This window comes from Gymnoscopelus microlampas, assembly GCF_963454915.1.
Source record: "Gymnoscopelus microlampas genome assembly, chromosome: 4".
Lineage (NCBI taxonomy): Eukaryota > Metazoa > Chordata > Actinopteri > Myctophiformes > Myctophidae > Gymnoscopelus > Gymnoscopelus microlampas.
In genome coordinates, this window is record NC_139941.1 from 36,864,072 (window position 1) to 36,889,557 (window position 25,486).

The 25,486-nt window shown below is 39.0% G+C and overlaps 1 protein-coding gene across 2 annotated transcripts; it reads right to left on the minus strand.

The window, feature by feature from the left end:
• Window positions 1-46: 46 nt before the first annotated feature.
• chfr (checkpoint with forkhead and ring finger domains, E3 ubiquitin protein ligase) lies at window positions 47-22,441 on the minus strand. 2 transcript variants are annotated; one of them, XM_084055791.1, is made up of 18 exons: window positions 22,339-22,441; window positions 21,197-21,327; window positions 19,875-19,974; window positions 18,800-18,909; window positions 17,460-17,519; window positions 16,400-16,624; window positions 16,009-16,086; window positions 15,177-15,351; window positions 14,303-14,457; window positions 12,423-12,585; window positions 10,752-10,957; window positions 9,167-9,289; window positions 8,633-8,716; window positions 8,228-8,298; window positions 7,885-7,972; window positions 7,185-7,292; window positions 6,444-6,516; window positions 47-5,114 (listed from the first exon to the last, which is right to left on the minus strand). In XM_084055791.1, the coding sequence occupies exons 2-18, from the start codon at window positions 21,303-21,305 to the stop codon at window positions 5,072-5,074; spliced, it is 1,971 nt and encodes a 656-aa protein (XP_083911917.1). In that variant the 5' UTR covers window positions 21,306-21,327; window positions 22,339-22,441; the 3' UTR covers window positions 47-5,071. The 2 variants fall into 2 exon arrangements, with proteins under 2 accessions (XP_083911917.1, XP_083911916.1); XM_084055790.1 differs by having other exon boundaries at window positions 16,400-16,627.
• Between the last annotated feature and the right edge of the window lie 3,045 nt (window positions 22,442-25,486).

A 25,486-nucleotide genomic window follows, 5' to 3' on the forward strand; every position in this document is an offset into this window, starting at 1 on the left:
CAATCATTTACACAGACAAAGCTATATCAATCTTTTATTAGTGCACGTTACCAGGCATGTTAAAACCATATGCATTTAGAAGACATTTTAGCATGGCTAATACAATGTACAGGGACCAGGCATCGAACCAGTGCCAATGTCCATTCCTTCAAAAAGTCTGCATTTCTACTTTGTCTCTAGTGCTATTCTAGACTATAGCGATAAAACGATATTAAAAGTTGATTTGAGTGACTAATTGCTCAAATAGTGCAGTGCATAAACCATGCTATCCCCAGACATCAATAGGTGAAGACTTGGGAGTCTTGTGAGAGCGCTGTGCCCGGCCTTGAATTACAGTCAATGCTGCTCTACGTGCCCAATCTTTCCCCGACTCACGCACGTCTATGGAACAGAAAGTTCAAATCGGATTGTTCTCCATCTTCCTCAAGGAGCTAAAATGAGGTAGAATTTCAAACTACTGTTAGGAGCAGAGCTCAGTCCAGATTTTCTCACACAAAAGTGAGTAAATATTTGCCCCAGGATGCGGTGTATTTCCCCTCTGGGCGGGGCAGGGGAAGAATGCAATGAACCCCTTCCAAAGCCTCCTAACACCCATTCCTGATCGAGGCGGCTTGGGGACTGCTGTTGGCTTAGGGTGCCCAGATCTCCTCCTGTAGGGAGTAATTAAAACTCAGCTGCTTCCAAGTAAGGGGAGGGAGGAGGCAGTGAGAGGAAGGGGGCAGAGCAAAAGCTGCTGGGCTTGTGTTGATGAAGGCCTGAGCTGCTAAGGAATGCCAGTGTGAACCCACCACGAACTTGGGGGGGTGGGGGGGACACTACCACCTCACAAATTAACTCAGGAACTCACGCTGAGGGACAGGAAAGAAGTGCCCATTCTTAGCCCCCACCGCACTCTACTTCACCTTGCCTCACCCTTACATCCCACCTCTTTTTACCCACCCCAGAGAGAAATCGGGTTGTGATTATTTCCACAAGCAGGAAAGGACTTTAGGGGCTCCATTTCAAAAATGCTATATTATCCCTTTTTGTGAGAGGGGTAGAAAAATTACCTTAAGTCTCATGACATTTTTCTGAAGTTGAGGGGACCCTGTCTTATCAAGCAAGGACTTGAGTTACCTTCTACCCCTTTGTTACGATGCCATCAATTCCTCCACCCACATTGGCCACAAAGATGGATCCAATTACAGAATTAAACTCTTTGCATTCTGTTACAAACTAGAAAACGGAGAGCTTCAGCTCGAGTATAAGGTTCACATATACTGCAAAAGGAGCTCTCCTTGTAATTGTTGACACACAGTCAAACAAATCTCTACCATGCTTTTTACAAAAAAGATCATATTAGGACGTTGAAGACATGAATGGAGAATCCCAGATGGTATGTGAGCTGAGTTATGCACAAATGCCCTCATTGTATGTAAACACGCATCTTGCGAACAATTTAGACATCTTGATCTTAACTACATCTTCCCCATCTAAAAATAATTACGTAATGACTCACAATAAAGAAAATCAAGATATTTAAAAAGCCTTGCTATAACATATGACATGTGGTACATATACAGCTATACAAAATGTACTACATCCCATTTAAGACATCTATTTTTGTTCCAACATGAGTTTTTTCCTGATCCCAACAGCTATCAGAGACTTGCATATATAAACACTCCAGTATCATCTACCTGCTTTCACTAATAATTTACCGGGAAGAACCATATTTTATTGTAAATATCCTTTTCCACCCCTCATAAAAAGAAAGTATCTTTAAAACATCTTGCCATTCTAGCTAGCCCAGAATAGTCCAGAAACAATAGGCTGATTTTATAAAACAAGTCCAAATCAGCAGGACACAGGTTTAATAACAAGGGTTTTGGAGGTATGAACACGCTCGGAAAATTGGAAATTGTGTCATACAGATAAATCCAGAGGAGAAAGAAATGTATGCCATGAGAACAGTGTTCGTTAACATAGAATTTGGAACACTGACACGTGGAAGAACCACCAGCAAACATCACCCAGTAGAATACAGTTATACAAGACCCATGGAAAATGGATTTGTTTTAAGTTAGCATTTGACCTCTGACAAAACCCATCAAAATCATTACATCCACTAATACCATACAATCCAATATTCCAGTACAGTGTTTCTCAACCAGTGGATTGGAACTCAAAAGTGGGTCACAAGACATTCCCACAGGGTCACAGACTAATCCTGCGTTCATGTGGTGTCGGGTATATCATACGAACACATTTCCAGGAACCAGGAAATGACACATAAACGGGCTTACAAATTAGATCAACGGTGTTAGAAAGACAGAGAAATCTTTGATACACGAGTTGCAAAGTTATGACACAAGTTGTAATCTTTCACCTCTGTTGGACATAAGAAATGTGGAGGAAAACAAACAATTGCAAACATTGCAAAGGAGCCGTGGACATCAGCTTTTTAAATAAGGTCCATCTTTTTTCTCTCCTCCCGACCAACTGCAAACAACCACTAGTGCCAAGTCAGAATAAAAACATCAGTTCAAACATCAGGCCTAAAACCTCAAACAGAGTTCACGTAGTGTACCATAGGGTTTATGCAGAAAATAATGTCTGTGGTCCCCAGGACTTTTTCGTGTTATCCTTTTAGCCCATGTGTTTTACTGTACATCCATTCCGTTTACATTTTTTTACTAATAAAGTATTCAATCAATCGATCAATGGTTAACCACTTGAGCCCCAGCATCCCTATTGTGCGGTGTGTGAACCCATGGCAGAAGCAACTTGTGTGTTGGCCAACGAAAAGACATTTTGCCACAGTTGGAACTTCTGAGTTCCCGAGGACCACATGAACGCAGCATAAGAGCAATTTACACACTGGGTCATGTACTATAACGTTAGAATTTGGGGCATGACATCATCGAGAGGGTAAAATGTGGGTCCCAAGCAAAACTTGTAGAGACCCACCCTCCTACTTAAAAAAAATAAAATATATACACACTGGAAACATAGAAATACCCCTGAACATAATTTTACCTTAGAACAAAAAGCACACCAACTGTGCTGAGAACACCATTATTTGCTTATCATATTGGCACATACGAATTCCTGAACTGGAGTTTCAGCAAGACAACCTGCCATTGCAAAACAACCTTCCATTCCTTGTAGTCTATGCAACTACAACTAGAATCATCAGATCAGCTGAAAAATCAACATATTCAACCAATAATTTCCTCCCAATAAGAGCCTAGTTCAGTTACCTCATAACTATTCTATGCTCTTTAAACAAAACTGTACATTCTAAACAGCCCTGGCCCTTACTACTACTACTGGGGTGTGAGAAAGTGACTCTTTTTAATGCGCTACTCTAATCAGCTTGCAGTTGATTATCCCGAGCAAAGCATACAAGCGAGGGCCTCCCAATGCTCTCAGATATGACTGCAGCCATTTCAACACATTACTCTGATCCCTCTTCTCAGACACAAAATCCTACACAACTATCACATGGGATTGCCTGTCTATACCCTATTATGTATGTTTGTGGGGGGGCTTTGAGCTTCGACATGGATTTTCTCCCCTTGTCTGGGAAAGCCCATGTCCCTCAAGGGAACCTCACCACCACCAATAAAACAGGTGAACTCCATAAAAAGTCAAGACATCCTTTTCCTTGTTAATAGATTGTTTTAAGTGAGCAATACTGGTGATGTTAGCAGCTTGTGTCTTCAGAAATAATATGGAGTTACTGCTCTTCACATTTGAATTGCAAACATCCTCCAATCCGCCTAAATGCATAGAAAAAAAGATGTGCTTGAACTCCTCGTTATGTCCTCAGGAATATGTCTGTTGTAGGAAGCCCTAGATTATTGTTCCAAATGAAAAATTCTAATACACTTATTATAACATCACAAGTACAATATAATTACTAGATTGTTCATTTTCATAATCTCAACTACTCAGGCACAGGAAGACAGAAAAGTATATAAAACAGCTCAGTAGCATGCCTTTCAATACACATAAGATGGCCTTAGTCCATACAGATTGCTTTTCTCGCTTCTTGATAAGTTTTGATTTAAAACTTACAGTACTTGTCTTTTGCGACCAGGTGGTTAAGGTGTTGAAATTAAAAAGGTGATAGGCCACAGTCTCAGCCAAACAAATTTCCATCAAAAATTCTTTGCTGGTTACCTGCCAAAGTGAGGGACAGTGCACAAAAATATATACATGCCACTGCAAAAAATGACTAGCCTTTGGGGCTGATGGCTGGTGTTAATTCCCCACACCTGGTCTCAATCATGAGCAGCTTTAACTGTTTAGGGTCCATAGCATTAATTGACATGCCCCAAATTGTATGCACATTGGTTGTAAGTGATTGTAATTGTTGCAACAGGTCAATGCATAACAGGCAAAACGCCCTTGGAGGCATTTTGCCATTAAGTATAGTACAAATCTATTAGATTTAATAAAGAAAGAAAAACTATTTTCTCATTGCTCTGCAGCAGATATGGACTACGGGAAATATATGTACATGTAGGTAGGCCGTTGTGCTTCGATTTGTTGGTGCACAGTCCTTGCATTACAGTTTAGTCGGAAGAGTGGGTTCACATTAGACACTGACACCACTTTAACAAGTGCTTAATATATATTTTATAGCACTGATGAAAGCTTGGGCCAAAATGGAACTACATTTGTAAAAAATATTCTCGCTGTTGAATGACGTCCCTTTCTTCTGACTACATGAAATATCTCTTCCAATGATTAGTGGGTAATACTGGAGATTTGTCTCCTTCAGGCACGGTCACACATGTGCTACATATGCATCAAAAGTGTCAGCTTCCCCGTTCACTTCAATCAGGAAAGAAGTGCCATTGTTGACCCCACTTGGCAGACATTTCGCTTGTAGTTTTCTTTCAGTGAGCCAACCACTCCAATGTGTAAGTCAAAGGAACTACGGTACACACCCGAAAACTGACACTTCTGCAAGACTGACACATCTTAAGCCTTGGCTTGTGTTGGCCACAACGCATATGAAGCACATGTGTAACCGTGCCCTAAAGCTGCAGAGATGTATTGAATGAGTTGTCCTGTCCCTTCAGCTCTTGAAGCGAGTCTGCTCACATATATGGTTGAATTTCCTGAAATCAAACCGAAGAAAAGGAAATATTTTAGAGCCTTGCACGTCACAAATCAAAACACAAAAGCAACAGAGAAACAGTTATTCTCACCATTATACACTCTTTTTTTTTTTTACTGATTTAGACAACAATGGCAGACACTCAAGTAAAGCACATTACAGGTTTGAAGTGATTATGCTTTTGAACACTGCTATATTCTCTCCAAAATACACACATATTGTTTTGGGATTTCGTATTGAAATGCAAGTAGCAGCTTCAATACTCCTCTACCACAAGGTTAGGTTTGAGGTTACTGGAACACAGGTGGAATGTACCTGACCCGGGGGAAAGAGTATGGAAAACTAAGATGAGAAGCACTTCAGTGCTTATGGTGACAGCGCTGCCACCATATTAGTGTGAAAACCTGAATCTACATAAACAAAATTTCAGAGAATTTCTGCTTTGATTCATTCGTACATTTGATTTTAGTGAGTAAATAATTATAGTAGTATGCATTATTTACAATATGTTTTCCTTGTTCAATACAGACCATTTCAGTAGAGGCATTAAACATGAGGAGCTCTACTGCCGTGTGCTGTGTTGTCACAGAACGACCAATTTTGTGTCGTCTCTTGGGGTTCTATACTTTGTTCCCGGGTAACAAACCAACAGTAGCATCTACTTGAGCCCACATAACTAGCTTGCAGGTATGGAGGAAGCAGGACCAATTGATGCAATGCCTCCCTCTACTGGGGAAATGGTTTAACGACCTGCAACATTCTGAAGGTACCCATTTAAACTAAAATAATGTATTAACCTTTTTATGGTGTGGCCTGTGTGTCCATGGCTGTCTGCACAGTATTGTATATCCGACTGTCCCTTACAAATTAGACAAATCACTGCTCATGCTGCACTTTTGTACATATAGATTAAGTATTTATAAAGATCACCATTTCCACTAATGGACATGCTCACAGGCAGCCAGGCTGTATAGTGCGTCTTGGCCACTCAACACTTTTATAGTGTGGTGTAGGATGTGAGCCAACTACTAGAGCATCTGTGTGTGTGTGTGTGTGTGTGTGTGTGTGTGTGTGTGTGTGTGTGTGTGTGTGTGTGTGTGTGTGTGTGTGTGTGTGTGTCTGTCAAATGTATTGTGCAAGCTGCTAGTAGGCCAAGGAAGTACCTCCATGCATTTCTTTTCACATGTTCAATATATTTTTTGAAATATTAAATTAAAATCATATAATGTAGGTCTTGTCAATGATGGTCAGATCGGGCTGAAACCTTGCCAAAATATGGAGTCATACGTGTCTGACGTCTCAGACTGGAACAATCTGGAATTGAACTTACGTGGCGTGATGCGCCTTCACCTGTGTGCGACAGTTCCGTCCCCAGTAACAGTCAGGACGAGATGTTACAGATGCTGGCAATCAAATATTAAATCAAGTCATTACTCAAATTCTAATCTAAATCAGACACATTTAAAGTGTATGGCTCACGACACACCTAGGGTATATTACAGCCTTTACAGCCAAGTGAAGGCTAACAATGTTTTCACCTGAGCTCAAGCAATTTATAGTGATACAAAAAAAAATATATATATATAGTGTACACCCTACACCAGGATGGTGTCATCCTCTGCGCTGGACTATTGGTTGTTGTTCATTTTGGTTTAACCCTGTACATAGGGAATCTTCTACTTACACTTTATAGGCATAAGCCTTTGTTTGAGGGGGTGTATTTCAAGACTTTTCAATCTTTCTCTTATATTTAAAATACCTGGATATTATTAAAATTTTCATTTGTAGTTTAAAAGGAAGTACCACAGGCTTGTAATGTGGCAAATTCAAATTCAAAACTTGGCATAATAACTGAACCACTAAAAATATCTTCAAAGCATTTTAGGAGAGCAGGCTCAACCAGTTACTGTAGTGTGCCGACTATTACTGTGGACAGTGTAAACTCTGACTTTGATCTGTATGACATGTCACTCTGCTTCTCTACCAACTCTGTCCTGTCTCACTCCACTGTACGATCTAAAAGAAATACATGCATGCCTTAATTAGAACACAATACTATGGTGTCTCCTACCTGGCAAGTCAGAAGCAGGGATGTTCTGTCTGTATTTGTAGGCCAGTTCCTTGAAGCCCCGCAGGCCACAGCAGAAGCAGACGGTGACATTTGCATTAATGCGATAATCTGAAAGATCCGAGGTCACTTAAGTGAGTATTTTACAACATAAAATGAGAAGACTTACTGTTTTAAGGGTGCAACAATTATCGAACAAATCCATTTAATAAATTATAAAAAACGAATCAATTTAAATAAAATAAATACAAAATAGCACATCTACAAACTCACAATGTATTATGATACAATACAAAAACAATTAAAATTGTATGTTGATTCATTGATATAAATGTTTTTATTGTAAACAACATTAATCAAAAAAGTTATTGATAGAATAATCACTAATAAAATAATCAATAGTTGCAGCCCTAAACATTATACAGTACACAAAAGGGGGGGGTTGAAGGCTGTGAATGCCATCACCTTTCTATGGGAGAAGTGAGATTTACCTCCCCCTTTGGCCTCCAGAAAGGTGGATTTTCAGGCCTGTTTTAAATGAAACTATACTCCATTAATTCACTCCTTTTTCTAATAGGGTACATCAGTATACAGCTTTGTAAAAGTATAGCGGATCTCTGTTAAATATCAATACGATCTTAAAATGCCACCAGGACTCCTACACGTTATTTGATTAAGAAATAAAGATTTGTTACTTTCTTACCAGACAGATAGTAGATTCCTTGTTGTAAACCCTGTAGGGCCTCCTTGAGCATGTCCTTCCAAGACATCCCTCTGGAAGACAGGTAGTTCTACAAGGACATACATTTGTTTTTTTTCCTTATACACAGTATCTGAATAATAATATAATCGCAATATATAACAACCTGTCATGACTCATGAGTTATTGCTTAGCTCAGACAGTGGCATTGTTAGCAGTGCTCTAGCCACTGACAGTGGTAACTGTCAGTGGCAGTAACTCTGACAGTGACAATATTAGCCCCATGCTCTCTACCCATTCAGCTAGACAGGATCACGATAACAATCAGAAAGAAGGTCCGACTCACCCGGAGGATCTCAGACTCGTAGTTATTGCTGTTCAGAACACCATCTAGGCATTTATCTGTTAGATTGAGCTCTGTAAAAGAAATAATGGGTTAGTTGCATCATAAGACTGTAATTATAATCAACATGGATTCCATGTATAATCAACAGGACCCTCATGTTGAGAGGCCACTATAGAGCACACCTCCAAAAGCCCTTTCACTTCTGCCCATAACGGGCACCACAAATGCAAACGTACAACGTCTGTTGTACAACAAACTATTCCCACCCGCAGCTTCCTCATGTTCACAGCAGCACCCCACGACTGACACAGCCCTGGGTAGGTAACCTGGCATGGCACAGATCTGCGCTCTGTGCGCAGTCATTTAGATTTGGAGGGGGGGGGGGGGGGGGGGGGGTAGACTTACCGCTAAAAAGGGCCAGGCAACCTTGACAGCCAATCCTCTGGCAGCCCCAGTAGATATGACAGAATGGCCGCTGGCACAACATACCTACAGAGTACAGACACACACAAAACATCGAAATGAGGGTAATGACAACTATGTACTGTAGGTTTGTTCGTCAGGGAATGCAACAGGCAGGAATACATAAGTAGAAATGGATACAGACAAAATTTGACCAATCAATGTCAGATTTCTTTTTAACACTGCCAGTAGGTCAAGAAGTTTAACTGAATAGTTATAGCTGTTTTGTTATAGTCTTCACAGACAAGCTGTCAGAATACTTTTCAGTCATGCCCAAATATGGAGTCCCACTCTGGTGACATCAATATGACCTCATCAATATGATGTCAGAGATCCACAGGGAAGCTATATGCCGTTAGACCCCAGTCAAATTCTTTATCTCAATGTTGCTACCAGCTGTATTGTATGTGCATGTGACAATAAACGCCTTGAACCACACGCACACATTCAGTCAACACAATCGGCCCAGACACTCACATTGCTGAGCAGGGACCTGCTGGCTGCCGAGTTCACCACGTCTGTCTGGCATCGGCTGAAGGCAGCAGGTGCAGATGACGTGGCAGCCCTGAGGAGGACACCTGTACTCCTGAGGAGCAGTGTCTGAGGCACACAAGAAACAGGCTTCAAAATACATGTCATAATGCAAAAGGTGGAGGGGAGTAATTTTCCACCTCAAAACTATGCGCCGAGACGTCGCTGTTCTATGATTTCCCTTGCGAGACAATCAAGATTTGACCTTGAATTTCAACGTCACCTTTGTGTCCCTGTGAGAATCAAATCAGACCATTTGTCAGACAAATAATTGCAATTAACGATTTAATTGCGTTTTTGGCAGTGGTTGAACATATTAATAAATATTATATTTCTGATTGGCTTTTAGGCTTCGTAAACACAAATTGCACAGGGCAGATATGACAAATAAACAATATTAAAAACAATGACCGATATATTTAATAACTTTACACATTCCCCAAAAAAATTGTCTATCTACAAGCTTACAATGCCTTGCATTGAGCTAGCCTAGTAGAGCTGCTATTTCCGCTATTCTTTTTTAAATATTTGAAACAAACAATATCTTGATGGAACGATAATGCAAAATTGTAATAATCTCAAATCATTGTGATCATATTATATGTAATAATTGTGACAGGCCTAGTTGCCATAGCAGCATGAAGTATGATTTGGTGAGAATTAAACGGGCAACAGGAAGTAAAATTGCATGGAGGGTGACTTTAGTTTTACTTATTTTTCTACTGGAATAACCTACATATATTGTCTGTCAACTGAGTAACATGTTGGTTGTAGTCAAACGCCTGCACAAGTGTAAAATGCAAAAACAGACTTAATGTATTGAGTGGATAAGTAGAGGAGCTGGAGGATGCAGGAGATTCTCTGGATTACTGCAACAAACTAAGTCCCATGTCTTTTGGCCTGAAATCAAATATTTTTCTACCGTCAACCCCAATGTGGTCTTCTCTCTGATTTCATATCTTCCAAGTGAATAAAATCCCCAATCGAATGTTTGTACTTTCAAACTGTTGTTGGCACATTTTATAGTCTTCCATATTTTGTATGCTTACGGTACTTTTTATGTTACTGCGCCATCGTGTCTTTATGCTCTAGTCTTTGTGGAACACATTCCCTTCAAGGCAATAATGGTACGTTAGATATTATAATGGGCATATTATAATAATATATAAATAGTGTGGTACATTGCCCTTGTCATCTTACAAAAAATACAGCCTTTGCATGTCCGACTCCTGACTCTCGTTTCCACGATAAATCATTGTCGAAAACCAAGCACATCAGCAATAAGGGAAACACTTCATTTGGAATCGTTGCTGTTTTTACAAATAGCCTGGATGTTAAAATAAAACTGCAGTGAATGCAATAAAAATAATTCTTACAGGCAAATTCATCAAAACCAAATAAATACATTATATCTTGCATAATAATGTGTTTATTTTAATGTTTATTATTTTAGAACACATTTTACAACAGCAAATAAGGAAAATATGAAAGAAACAACTGGTATCCAGCAGGCCTTCAACAGGAAACATACCTGCAGTGACCTCGGAGGAGGTTGACGGCTCTTCTCCAGTTCGTTTCCCAGGGCTCTCTTCGGGGCCTTGTGTGGCGGCTGTGGCCGTCATGGTGGGTGGAAATGAGAGAGCTGGCGGGACAGGAGAATCAGCGAGCCAGGGGAACAGCAGTTGATGGCTGTCCTTCTTGTAGCCAGGACACTGTCTGCATATCATAAATTGCTGACTGGGGTCAAGACATACACAGAGATTATCAGGAGAGAGCTTATCAGGAGACCTCGGTCACTGAAAAAGGTAGTTTGCTTTAGTTGGAGAATACAATAGTTTATCAGTGCAGAAACCAAAGTGATCAAATGCTAGGGCTGGGTATTGGCAAAGACCTCATGATTTTATTCTTCTGTATTGCTTTACTAAACTTCTAGTCAAATGTAAGATGTTTTTGTGAATTTAAATACCAATACCATAGAGTTAAATATTATCATGAGACTCAACTCATTTTATTTGCAAAGCCATAAAACACAGCATAATGGGGCAATCACATAGAAATACTCTAGCGGCTGCTGTTTTAATTGTCATGGTGTACCTGATCTAGTGTGCATAAAATTAACCAGTGGCATTAAATAAATAATGAGCTGGTCTCTGTCCACAACAGTCGCAGATGGCGTATGTCACACAACAATTGTTGACCTATCAACAAATGTACCGCTAGCAGGGTAGCACTTGCTATGCATCCCATGTGTATAACGCATTATACACATACTTATAAGGCATTGTAATGCTGATCATAATCCTTTATAATCATATTTATAAGAGCTTATAAATAATCATAATGCTTTACAAGCATAACCATAACACATTATAAAGCTTGTTATAATGACTTATACGTTCAAGTATAAATGCATTGTATTATGCTTATAACACGTGATGATTACAGTTATAAATATTCATAACAACGTATAATGCAATCATAACACACTATACAGCATGTTATAATGACTTATAATGTCAAGTATTATAATACTTCATAATTGCTACCAATATATTTTTTTGGCTTTTGCTTCCTTTATTGATAGTACACAGTAGACTAACAGGAAACGGGGAGAGAGAGAGAGATGGCGAGTGACACGCAGTAAAGGTCAGGATTCGAACCTGTGACACGCGGTCAGGCTGCATTAGCAGCCTGGGTCACCACTTTTGATGTAACAGTGTAAACACAGCGTTTGGTATTACTGGTTTGTTTTGGTATTTAATTCAATACATTGGTTTCTATTTACACTTAGGGATTTTGGTTGCACATGTGGCCAAAGATCCATCAAGATGAGACTGTTAACTGCATGTGCATGTACATGTATGTGTGCATGTATGTACGTACGTACACACACACACACACACACACACAAGAATCAATCTTTATCGTCACATCACATTACAAGTAAGGTGGATGAAATTCTTAGTTGTGCAGGGCAGGCTCATCATTGCAGTTAAAATATATAGTTAATAGTCATCTCATAAAAAGAGAGAGGCATAAAGTGCATAATATATGACTAATCTGCATAATACAATTAATATGACTAAAGTCTCACACACACACAGACAGTATACTCTGTGTGTGTGTATATAAATAGATGAGAGATTTTGATTTGTTTCTTTTAGTACAGTTTCTTCACTCCGCACCAACAGATAGTGTTTACCTGATGTCTGAGGCGTCACTGTCGTTGTCAGAGAGCTCAAAGAGATAGTCAGAGCTCCCCTCCTCATCAGAGAGAGAGCGCTCCACCTTCGGCTGCAGCATGTCCTGAGTGATCTTATTCCTGCTGTCCATGCTCTTCAGGTCCTCCTTACTGCGACACTTCTCTGTGACCGGACATACACACAGCTAATAATTGTCCACATCCAAACAATACAGATGCAATCAGAAAATAAATGTCTTATTTGTAGCACACTAACCTTCACCGTTTTTAAATGTGCTCTATAAATACAGTTGGAATGGATAACATGCATGGCTTCATGTCGAACTTGCAGCTACTTAGTCCATGAGCCAGAGCCCCAAAATTGAGCAATGATTATCGAAAGAGTGGGCAAAACCAAACCTATATTAAATTGTTCATAGGGTCAATACGAGTAAGTAAATATATGATAACCTTTCCACAGGAGTAGCTTTTTCATGGTTATCACACATTTTGTTATTTTCCCCATACGTACATGACAGGTGAAAAAATGACAACATTTTAAAAAGAGTTATCATAATGAAACTTCCTGAGTTGATTACTTACATGAAGACAATGATTTATCGTATTACAAGTTTTCTGAAATTGTATATTTAAATATGAAAATCACACATTAGGAAAATATGCCCACATTTGCATAACTTTCCAGAATCAACATTGGAAAATTGGACAAAGCCAGAGTCAACATACTTATTTCATTTTGTTAAGATGTTGGAGTCAAAGGCTTTTAACACTTAACCTGCCAGAGTTATTTCAGATTTTTTGCAGTTTTCTGCCAGAGATTTTTCATTGAAATTAAAAAGTACTCAGGAGCCGAGATACAGAATTTTTAAGTTTTAAGTTAACAAGGAAGTGGATAGGAGTCTAGATCTTAGAAAAATCATATCTCCTTGGTCTTTGGGTCAATTTTTTTTCTAAAAACGCATATATGCGTTATTGGCAGGCAAGTGATGGATTCCAAAGAACGCATATATGCATTATTGGCAGAAAATGAGTTAACGAGGGAATATTCAATTCAATATCTGGCTCAATTTTGGGGCTCTGGCTCATGAACTAAATGCCTAATTTGCATATTTAAATATACAATTTCAGAAAACTTGTAATACGATAAATCATTGTCTTCATGTAAGTAATCAACTCAGGAAGTTTCATATAACTCTTTTTTAAATTTTGTCACTTTTTCAGCTGTCATGTACGTATGGGGAAATAACAAAATGTGTGATAACCATGAAAAAGCTACTCCTGTGGAAAGGTTATCATATATTTATTTACTCGTATTGACCCTATGAACAATTTAATATAGGTATGGTTTTGCCCACTCTTTCGAAAATGAAATCTTGTCTGGCTCATGGACTATACTCTACATAAATATGTACATATATGCAGAACATCAATCCCTCAAATTATATATTCAATTGGATGTTGGCCCATGTCAACATAGTCATAGACAAATAACATGAACGTAGTACACTATGAATTTCAGGTTTCTCTTCTACTTTATGTCGGTTTGCTTAAAAAAAGAAAAAGAGAAAAAAGAAATGGAAGCATTCATTAAAACATTTGAAACATGTCTTTGTCCTTGACAGTTTAGTATATCTTCACTAATTACACAAAGTAATGTTATGTCATAGCCTATTGTAGGGATAACGATAGACCCAACATATTTTTATTAATATTGTCGCGACACGTAAACACGTTGCAACCTATTGTGAGCTTGTAGATTGTGTATTTGTGCCGGACAATATTTAATGTAGAACAAAAACAGGAGGGGCCCCTAGTACAGAGCCCTAGGGGAGTCTGGTCAACTAATAAGGGTGGTTAAAGAGTACAGAATCTATATTAACCAGGGTGCTGGATGAGGTAGGCCTCCACCAGGTTGTTGAGGATGTGGTTCTTGCGTATCCTCTCCACAGGGCAGCGGCAGGTGGGGCACAGAGACGAGCGCTCCATCCAGCCTGAGTAACAGGCTGCACAGAAGGTATGCATGCAGGGCTGCAGGCTGGGGGACAACAGTAGACAATTACAACTTAACCTATTAAGACCGGTAAGGGAACGCATCTGTGTCATTTTAAGATGTCTTTGGCTATTTATTTATTTTTAATCGTGAAAATCTTTGAATAAATACATTTTTTAACTCAAATCTTTGCCTCTGGGGGTCCCTGGAACATCATATTTTGAGATGGGGGTCCGTGGCCAAACACATATAATTTTGGGGGTCCTTGACATGAAAAAGTTTCAGAACTACTTATATAGAAACATAGGTTTAAAAAAAATAAAAATGTTAGGATTTAGAAGACATCTGTAGAATCCCCAGAAGCAATCGCTTATATAAAAAAATAAAATAAAAATAAAAAAAAAAATATATATATATATATATATATATATATATATATATATTCAAAAGATTTGCACAAACTTTCACGATTTAAAAATAAATTGCTATTGCTAAAAAACAGGATCTGTCTGGGAAAGTGTGTAAGTGCATCCATCTACACATATTCTATAATACATATCCATCTACCTACATATTCTATAGTAATCCATCTTTCATTTCTCTTTTTACAGAGAAACAAGCATGCATAACTGAAAAGAAATATTGTCAGTGATTATGAAATGAGATATTTCAATATTCCAGTCATACCAACATTCTTCAACTGAACTAGGAAAACCATAGTTTCAGTATATATATTTCAGCCTGGTGTAATTTTGCAGTCATACCTGACACAGTCGTACAGTAGATCCTGACAGATGATACATGTTAAAGACTCCTCCATCTTGTCTGTCTTGGTGCCTTCCACTGGAGCCTTACCCAGCAGGTCCTGAAGGCTTCCCTTGGGTGGACCTACAGCTTCAGTACTGGATGAGTGTGGGAGGCTCAAATCACAACCCTTGTCTGGAAAAAACAACAACAGAATTTAGTTATGTTGGAAGAGCGGATATTAACTGTGTATTTTGTAACAGTATTATTTGTCACTTCTTTTTTCTCTGTTTTTTTAAAAGACATTTTAACTCATTCACTGCCTGAATTATTTCTGGCCGCGTTTGCCCACTGCCAGAGATTTTTCATTGAAAAAAAAAAAGTACTCAGGAGCCGAGATACAGAATTTTTAAGTTTTAAGTTAACAAGGAAGTGGATGGGAGTCTAGATCTTCGAAAAATCATATCTCCTTGGTCTTTGGGTCAAATTTAAAAAAGAAAAAGAAAAGTCGTTTTAGTCGTTCTAGGCAGGCAGGGCTTAGGGGACAAAAGTCGTTTTAGTCGTTCTAGGCAGTGAATGAGTTAAATGGTTTACAAACAAACAAACAATACAGAACGGCAAAAAGAATCTGGTGGGTGAATAGCCACCACGTATCCCTCCCCCAACACCACTGAAGTTGACTGAACCCTCAAACTGCTCCAGTGGAGCTGCTCAGTGGCCAACAGAGTAAGACTGTGGTTGTACTGGGCAGTTCACGGGTTTCATGCGTGTGTGTCTGTGTGAATGTGAAGCATGGCGTTTAAAAAATATATAATTAACATACACCTTAATCTTCAGACGTAATAAACTGACCGTTGCTTGTTTTCCTCCTCTTCCTCTCTGGCTCCTGGATATCAGTGTATTTCTCTTGTGCAGGGACAGGTTCTTTAGCTTGGGGAGACAAATTGAATATTAATCCAAATTCAAAAGTGACTAAAATTTTAAGCAGTTAACTGAAGCTTTAATCCACACTGACTTTAACCAAGTGAACAGATAATAAAGTTCAAGGTCTTGTTCAATGACAATTGTATGATCATCTGTAGCAGGATTTGAACATCTAACCTTATGTTTAAAAGATGACATCTCTAACACTTTTAATATTTTTTTGCCAACTTAGATGCACAGTAATGGAACCGTAACGGTCCACTTGGCTACATTTACACTCTTTGAGTTGAATTAAAACTGATTCAGTGAGTGAACCTACCCGAGGCAAAGGAGACAGTGTGTACAACAGGGCCAGCTGCAGCAGGGCAACTCATGTGCAGATGGGTAGAGGACGAGGTGGAGGGCTGGGGTTCCTCCTGAGTCTGTTGCCTGGGGGGTCCTGCCAAAACCACCGGCTCCACTGAGAAAGACAGGTCTGGTGATGGAACAGTATGTCTGTGGGACGACCTCTCGTCCATAATGTCTGCAGCATTTGGTCCAACACCTGCTAAATACAGATTACAGTGTGCATTTGGTCTTTTGACTTGTGGCTGATTCCATTTTCATTACTACTTCTCATTCATCAATTTTGTCTTTCTTCCACCACTCGCTTAAAGCTACCCTCTGTAACTTTCCCGGGGTTTTAACCCAGGTCTCCAGTGCTAATAGAGCCTGCCTCCTTGCTCAGAGGAGAAATAAAAATTTGACCTGCAGGTAGTACCACTTGTCAACCACAGGTAGACCAAAAACAACCACCCCAAAAGTATTTTGTATTAACATACTCCACCATACAGAATAAATTGGACAAAATAACATTGAAATCTCACAAAAAGTGTTGTTAAGAGTGAAAAAAAGAAAAGTAAGTTTTAACTAATAAGTAAAACTGAATTAGAGGTGCTTTCTGTTTGGAGTTTGCATGTTCTCACAAAAAACATGCAGTAATCCTGGTCTCTATACTGCCTCAGCCGGGGCGCCTGATGGAGGGGAAAGGAACTGGTTGGAATAACGTGTTCCTTCCACGCGCTACGTCCAACCGGGGAAACTTCCCCCTGTCAGGTGATAAGCGGCTTGCTAGCACCTCATGCATTGAAAGAGGCATGAGCTCAGTTCTGGTCTCTCCCTAGGCTGGCAGAGGGAGAGTAGCGCCCAGGATTACATAGGCAATTGGCACTGGCTGAAAAAATGGGTTACAAAATCGTGGGATAAAAACATTTTTGAAAAAAAATAAAGAGGTGCTTTGTTTTGTCATCTCAATATATTAGACCAGACAAGCCAAAATAACTGTTGAATAATAGTTATACCCTGGCTGTTGAGCGAAGTTAAGATGAATGGCTACTTACGTCCACTATCTTGTGAATCAGGTTGCTCCGGTTTAATGGAATGGTAAACATAGGCGATATCTAAGGAAAAAATATATTTTCATTGATTATGAAGAGCTGTGTTTTTATGCAAGATATAAAATCATAAAGATATCAATAATATAACCTAATCATAATCCCATTTTTCTTTACATAGTTTTATTCTGTTTATTCTGTTTGCGTAAAGCGACTTTGAGTACCTAGAAAAGCGCCATTATAAATTGTTTGTATGCATCATTATCATTATACAAAACAATGGGGATACAAAACACATCGTTTCATTTATCTCAAGATTAAATTATATTATTCATGAGTGATGAGTGAATTTAACTAACAATATAAATATTTTATAATTAGCCATAACGTTATGGCGGGAGTCAAATTACGTGAAAGCATTTAGCTTTAGTGTCTGCAGTTTAGAACTGATATAGACAATGCCTTCCCATAAATCTACAGCACAGTTTATACACTGACACTGAGGTGGTTTTATTTAACATTACATGTTAAAGGTAGGGGGGTAAGTGATATTTTTTGGTTAAAACAAAAAGTATTTTGTTAAAAGGTTAAAGCACTATATTCTGATAGTAATCATTGCTATAGTGTGTTTGTTCAGTAACAGGAGTCTCCCCGTCTCTCCAGCTCTTAAACATAATAAACAGAAAATACATTTTATGGTAGGTGTCAAAATCTCAGCCAATCAGGAGAAAGTACCAATTTTTAAGCTTAATTTTTATAGTGTTCCAGTTCCAATTTTGCCTGCTGATTTCTTAGTGTCATCACTTCCAATTTCACTTGTTTATTCTATATCCTGATTGAGTTCTCTATCCTGATTGGATAAAATTGGAAATGAAACTGAAACTGAAATGAAAATGCATTTTCTGTTTTATAAAGAGCTGGAGAGACAAGGAGACACCTTTTACTGAACAAACACTCTATAGCAATGAGTACTATCAGAATATAGAGCTATTTAACACTTATTTTAATCAAAGAAAATCACTTACCCTACCTTTAAATACATTAAAAGCTGTGACTTTACAGTTAAATATTTAGTGTGAATACTGTATCATTAAGCTTTTCTCAGGATATGTATGGTATTGTGGTCTATCGTGCCTAGAGGCTGTGGTACTACACAGTCAAAGTTAATAAAAAAGACAGAAAAAAAAGAATATCACAATCTAACTTCAGGCATCTACAAGAGTGGGTACAGTCACCAATAATGAACAACTCTTCTCTTTATAGGAGTTATCAGCAAAAAAAGAGAGTTTTTTGCCAATAGCAATTGGCTAAGGTGCAAATGCCACTAAAACACAAAATGCACTCACTTTGTTCTGGCTCATTTTTCCTGTACACAAAGTAGATGACATCTCCATTCTGCAGCACGTGGGTCTGCTTCTTCACCAGCTGGGACATGTTGATAACAGTGCCATTGGTGCTAAAGAAAGACACACAAACAGTTCCATATATCATAGGCTAACAGCATTTAAGAACAAATTACAGAATGATGTCTAAGGTAAAGGTAATTCATTAACAACTAGAAAAAGTGCTCCTCCGAGCACAGGTCTCCGCCAGGTGAGGTAGGTTATTATGGCCTTCTGGTGGCACTATAATAGGCCAATGGGAAAAGAGTGCCATTTCTTCTTTGGCCTTTCACGGCAATCGGATACTGCATTGAGGCATTTTGTTCAAAACGCACCTATCCTGCAAACTTTGGAAAGCAATGTTGGCCAATAAAGATGCAATATGAAATATCTGACACATCCATCTTGATCACATGACTATAGAGACACTGTGTACCGATTTGCGTGATTTTTTGACAGAATCTGAAGGAGTAATAGCAAAAAATGTGTTTTACAAAAGCCAGCCTCCTGGTGGCGCTATAACAAGCCAATCTGAAACATTTGGGGCAGAGGTTTGGGTTTGGCATCCAGGGAGTGTTTGTGCATAGTTTTGCAGCGCCGGGCCAATAGTGCCAGAGATTAGCTATTCACACACACACACACACAGGGTGCAAAACATAGTCTCGGCCATGCCTTTCGGCCTGGCGGAGACAATAATAGTTTGGAACTATTCCGGGAATAATACACAACTTGTTCAAATTGATTAAACAGCATGTGTAAACTCAATAATAATCATTAGGAAGCATGAAACGATTTGTTACCAACAAAAGGTGGGCCAGCAACAATAAACAAAGAGTAAATTCTATACCAAGGTGTGGATTGCGTGTATTTTGAATGTGCATTTGCATGCATCTCATGTGAAGCACATCACTTTTTCTTGCGTCTGAAATGTGTTATACCAATAAAGTTTGATTTTAATAACAGGCCTAAAACAGAGTATTGTACAGTCATAATTTGTACCACATGTGGAGTTAACTGTGGAGTACAGATTTCAACATACCTCATGTCCTCGAGCCACACCTGCCCTGAGCGCTCATCTTGTATAATTTTGCAGTGATCCCCTGAGACCAGTTTGTTAGCAGGAAAAGATAGATCACATCCTGGCAAAGATACAAAATGTCCTTCAGTTCTTGCACATACTGAGAACATATGCAATAATGTTGTATACTGTATCTGATCTAAAAACCTTTCTTCTTCCTGTACATGGTTATTTTTTTATAACGTATTGTATTTTATCCATTCCATTTCCTTGATGCTGCAATAATGTTCCATTTATTTAACATACAGGCAAATGTGTATATGTACACTAGATGTCAATTTTTAACCTAAGTACGCCCAGACAAAATACTAAAGACTACTAGTACACTAGTTTGTACGACAAATAATACATTATTGCATATTGAAACATTTTGAAAGCTGCTTGTTTTTAATCATACGTCAAAAATAATTATATGTCAAAGCTCATTAATAAATGTTTCATTCATGTCATTTTCAACTACCCAGAGATAGCCTACTAGGCTACTTAACTATGGCCAGTTACTTTGTAGTGTGGTAGCCTCCTGAAACTGAATACAACAGAGCAGACAAAACCAATGGAGATATAAGCCTAACCTTACCATGGGTAAAAATCCATACAAAAAAAAACTACTTAATATTCGGCACACATGATCGCAATAGACTCCTTTGTTATCCTCAGAAGGGGGTGTCTAAGTTTGGTGAATTAAGAAGGCTTTGTGTCTTGAATGCGTGTGTGTGTGTGTGTGGGGGGGGGGGGGGGGGGGGGGGCTGTTAAATGGTCCAGACACTGGCAGACTAGACTAGCTATGTCTGTGATGCAGTAGTAGGACAGTGCTGTCCAGACTTTTATGGAGCTTTTATGAGAAAAACAGGTTGAAAACAAATAAAACATTCCAACGGTCAACACTTTTTTAGGCTATTTATTTTCTGTAGTTGTGTTTGCATCTGATTATTAAAAAAATTGCTTCAAATATTTCCCACACCGGGAAAGCATCTGTGTCATTTTAGATTTTAGCATTGGCTATTCAGAAATATCAGATGTACAAGCTCGCAGCGCAGCACAAAGTGAAGCGCTGTGAGCTTGTATATCTGCTATTTTTGCTATTATAGCCTATGCTATTTTTAAAAAATCTTGAAAGTGTTTGAAAAATGTGTGCGGCCAAATACAATTCATTTTGGGGCTCCTTGGCACGAAAAAGTTTGAGAACCAGAACCACTGATTTAGAAGGCATTTGTAGAACCGGCCTCAGGTCTTAATGGGTTAAAGAGAATACAAATATTCTTTAACCCAGAAAACAGATTTACCTTTCCTACGGCCAACCGTGCATTCCCTGTTGACCAGCAACACCTGGCTCTCACAGGAGTCCACTCTGACCAGCTTTCCCCACGGTCGGCCTCTTCCAACACCTTCCATGTTCCAAATAAAATCTGATGTTCTGAAAGAGTGACAACAAACAACAGAAAACAAAACAAAACAACAAAAAACGTTGTAGTCATTGTTTACAGTACAACCAATAGAATGACTGATATTCCAATACATAGGCTATAATTCCATGCATGCAATACTATGTAATATCAGTCATTGTAGGGCTTCACTACATCATTATCAGACTTAATTTTATCCTTCAACTTCTTGTTTATGCCCCAAACTGATTGGATATACAGGTATTGAGAGATTGTAGAAATATTTGACCTTATTTGTCTAATGTTTAAGCATGTTCTAATCATGTATACTTTAATTTACTCAAAAACATTTTCCAAATATGTTATGTTTTTACATTTTGGACAAAATAGCCCATTTTACATTGGAGGTGCCCAGATGTCCCTATAAGTGCCCACCTAGCCTGTTACCCCTCAGCCACACGTAAAACAAATTAACTTGAGTGTTTTAAAAAACACAGTGACATGTTATTTAGTAACAGCTAGTGATTATGCCTAAAACAATTAATTCATATTTGCGCGACGACACTTTTTTCAGTTGAAAATATGCTGTTTATTTTCAAGAAGGAGGGGACGTCGCGCGACGATGTACATAACCACCGTTATCAATGTATTATCTTCTTTACAACAATGAAACAACCATCCCATGAAGAAGCTAACGATAGCTGCATAGCTACAGATAGCGAGGTTAGCTAACGTTACACCATGTCAAGCTGGAAAAACACGACATGGAATCGTAGATCTATCAAAGCTATCGATCTCAGGAGCTAAATAACACACACACACTTATATCACCACCACTTAAGCTGGTGATCAACACGCTGTAACGCAGCCGCCAAACAACAAACACAACAACTTTATTTACTAATAATAACGCAACGCTACTTAACGCTATCTTGAACACTTTGTGTTGGTATAGTACCCGCTCACGTTAAGGATATACACAATAACATTATGCCAATAGCAACATTTGTCATACCATTACATAATACAACATGTATTATTACCATCAACAGTGCAGGTTGCTTTGTGCCAGACCGTGTTGTTGGTTCCACATTCTGCTCTATGGGTCCAATCCGTGCACTGATGTCTGCTTCACTTCCTGACGAGCAGCTCAGGCATTTATTTACCCACATCAGCTGATGGAGGAGGGGCGAGCAGTGAGGGTATATAAAGCAGCGGTTCTCGAACTTTTTCATGTCAAGGACCCCCAAAATGATTTGGCCGCGGACCCCAATCTCAAAATATTTTGTTCCAGGGACCCCTGCAGAAGCAAACATTTGAGTTACAAATGGTTGCTTTAAATATATATATATTCAAAGGTTTGCACAAATTTTCAAGATTTTTCAAAAATAGCAGATCTACAATCTCATAGCACTGGGCTCGGTGCCGCGCTATAAGCTTGTACATCTGTTGCTTTTGAATGCCAAAGTATAAAAAGGTTAAAGTAGTTAAAATGATTGTGATGCTATATTAACACATTTTGCTGGGACCCCCTGGAACCTGGAGACAGGGAGACCACTGTTACTGGACAAACAGTATAGTAATGATTACTATCAGAATATAGAGCTATTTAACACTTATTATTTTAACAAAATAAATCACTTACCCTACCTATAAGTAGGAAATGGAACCAAATGGACCCATAAAAAGCTAGACAGTTTTGTGTCCCAGGCTTTGCCCTTTACCTCCAGAAAGATCTCTGAGTTACACCACTTTTGCCTTACAATAAAGTGCCATCCACAGTCCATTTCAAAAAGGGAGACTGAAGATAATAATAGTAGTAGTAATCATAATAATAAAAATAATCATGCAAATAATAATAATAATAATAATAGTAATAATACTATTATTACACTGTTGAAATCAGGGGACTTTGCACATGTCACATGAGAGTGTTGAGAGAGTTGATTGATTAGATCAGATAAGTAGCCACTGTTATAGAACAGTGCTGGAGCCTGAGTTTCATCATTTAGGACAATACACAGATCACATGTCTAATCAACAGATTAGAAGGTACACCCACATGGGTAGACCAAACCCATATAGATAGAGTGGATGCTCCCTGATCAGTACGAAGTGTCCTGCAGGCATCAGTGTTACTAGTTACCCAGGGTGTTATTGCTACGTTTGTCATTTTCCATTGCGAGCTCCGAGAGACTGGCGGTAAGAATTGAGAGTGTTTACATGACGATAAATGTATGTATTTCTGATATGTTTAACAGTTTTGTGTGTATATCGCATGTCAGTAATTTGTTGTTGTGTTGTTGTTTGAGTTCACATTCCTAGGTTTATAAAACCTACAAGCTCACAACGCATCGCAGAGCTTGTAGCTTGTGAGTTTGTGTCAATTATGTTGCAAGGGTTGACTGGGAACACAAATCAACCTGGGAATACGCTGTCATTATATATATATATATATATATATATATATATATATATATATATATATATATATATATATATATATATATATATATATATATATATATATATATATATATATATATATATATATATAATGACAGCTGCCCCATATCTGTCCAAATTGACATAATATTGATGGCACAGTTTTGCACTGTCTGGCAGAAAGAGAAACTGAGGACAAAAAAGATCACAAAGAATGTCTAAGTGACCGTAACATTTACATTTGATAATTTTATAAATATTTTAATAATCAAGTATTAGTGCATAAAATCAAAGCAATAGTGCACAGGAATTTAGTAAATGTAGGCTATTTAACTAAAGTGCACAATGCAAGGTGTAACTTAACCATAAAGTCACAGTGTGCTGCTTGTGCAAAGAGATGTACAAAGATGTTTGGGAAAGTGAAAAAGTAAAGTGTGCTCTGTTGGTGAGTGGGTATATATAGGTTAAAGACAGTTATCCTGGCAGTTGCGACATTGTTCAGAGCTCCGATAGCCTGAGGGAAAAGCCCTTTCCGTGTCTCTCTGTAGTGGGTTTGTGACCATGCAGGCTTTTGCCTCACTGCTGTGGCACAAACAGTCTATTGCTATGGTGTGATGGGAGTCCTTCAAGGGGATCCTTTTAGCTCTACTTAGGAAACTCCTAGAATACTAGTCCTACAGGGAGGAAAGTAAAATCCCCATGGTGTGCTCGGCCGAGCGCACTACCCTCTGCAGGGCTCACTGGTCCCGAGAGGAGCTATTTCCATACCAGTCAGAATGCTCAGGCTGTGCAGTAGCAGAATAGAAGGATGTCAGGATCTTCTGGGATACTTTGAATTTCCTCAGCTGTCTAAGGTGGTACAGGCACTGCCTAGCCTTCCTCGCCACGGTGTCTGTGTGCATTGTCCATGACAAGTCATCAATGATGTAAATACCAAATACTTGAAACTTACAGTAGGCTACTGCTCATCCTCTTCACTGGTGTCCTGTTTATCGTAGGTCCTCTGCCATTGTGTACAAAACTCCACAACCATCACTCACGTTGGTTTTATCAACGTTCAAGAAAAAGAGTTGTTGTCCTGGCACGATAGCGACAGTTCTGCCATCTCCTCCAGATAGGCCTTCTTGTCACATGTGATAGAGCCCACCACCGTGTCGTCGGCAAACTTAATTTTGGTAGAGTGAAGCAGAGAGCTCAACAAAGCACTGTATGGGGGGCTGTGTTGAGGTTGAGTCTTTTAGAGTTGTGTACTCATCTTGACAACCTGGGGTATGGAAGTCAGGAAATCCAGGATCCAGGCACACAGTGACATTCTGTCCCAGGTTAGACAGTTTAACAGTCAGCCTAGTGGTGCCCTGTTGTCAAGGTGGGAGAGGATGGCATGCATAGCCTGGGACATGGTGTCACCACTGGATCTGTTGGGACAGCAAACTGCAGTGGATCTCAAATTTTACAGAATTTACAGAATTGATTATTTATGAAATTCTTGAAAAATGGTTGAATTTGTTTTTAATTTTGATAAGTTCAGTCACCCGAGAGAGATACTCGGAGTAGAGCCGCTGCTCCTTCACTTGGAAAGGAGCCAGCTTAGGTGGCAGACCAAGGACCAGATGGGGGGATTGCATCTCCACACTGGCCTGGGAACGCCTCGGGATCCCCCAGGAGGAAGTGGCTAATGTTGTTCAGGAAAGGGAAGTATGGAGCTCTATGCTGAAACTGTTAGCCCGCTAATCTAAATGCTTATTG

What these genes read in the sequence shown, in the direction of transcription:
- chfr (XM_084055790.1), bottom strand. Translation starts at nt 21,305, where the DNA reads ATGGAAGGTGTTGGAAGAGGCCGACCGTGGGGAAAGCTGGTCAGAGTG. An exon ending in CTACCTCATCCAGCACCCTG is followed by an intron (nt 12,586 to 14,302) that starts GTTAATATAGAT and finishes GTCCGGTCACAG; the next exon opens with AGAAGTGTCGCAGTAAGGAG. An exon ending in AGTGACGCCTCAGACATCAG is followed by an intron (nt 10,958 to 12,422) that starts GTAAACACTATC and finishes TCTTGACCCCAG; the next exon opens with TCAGCAATTTATGATATGCA.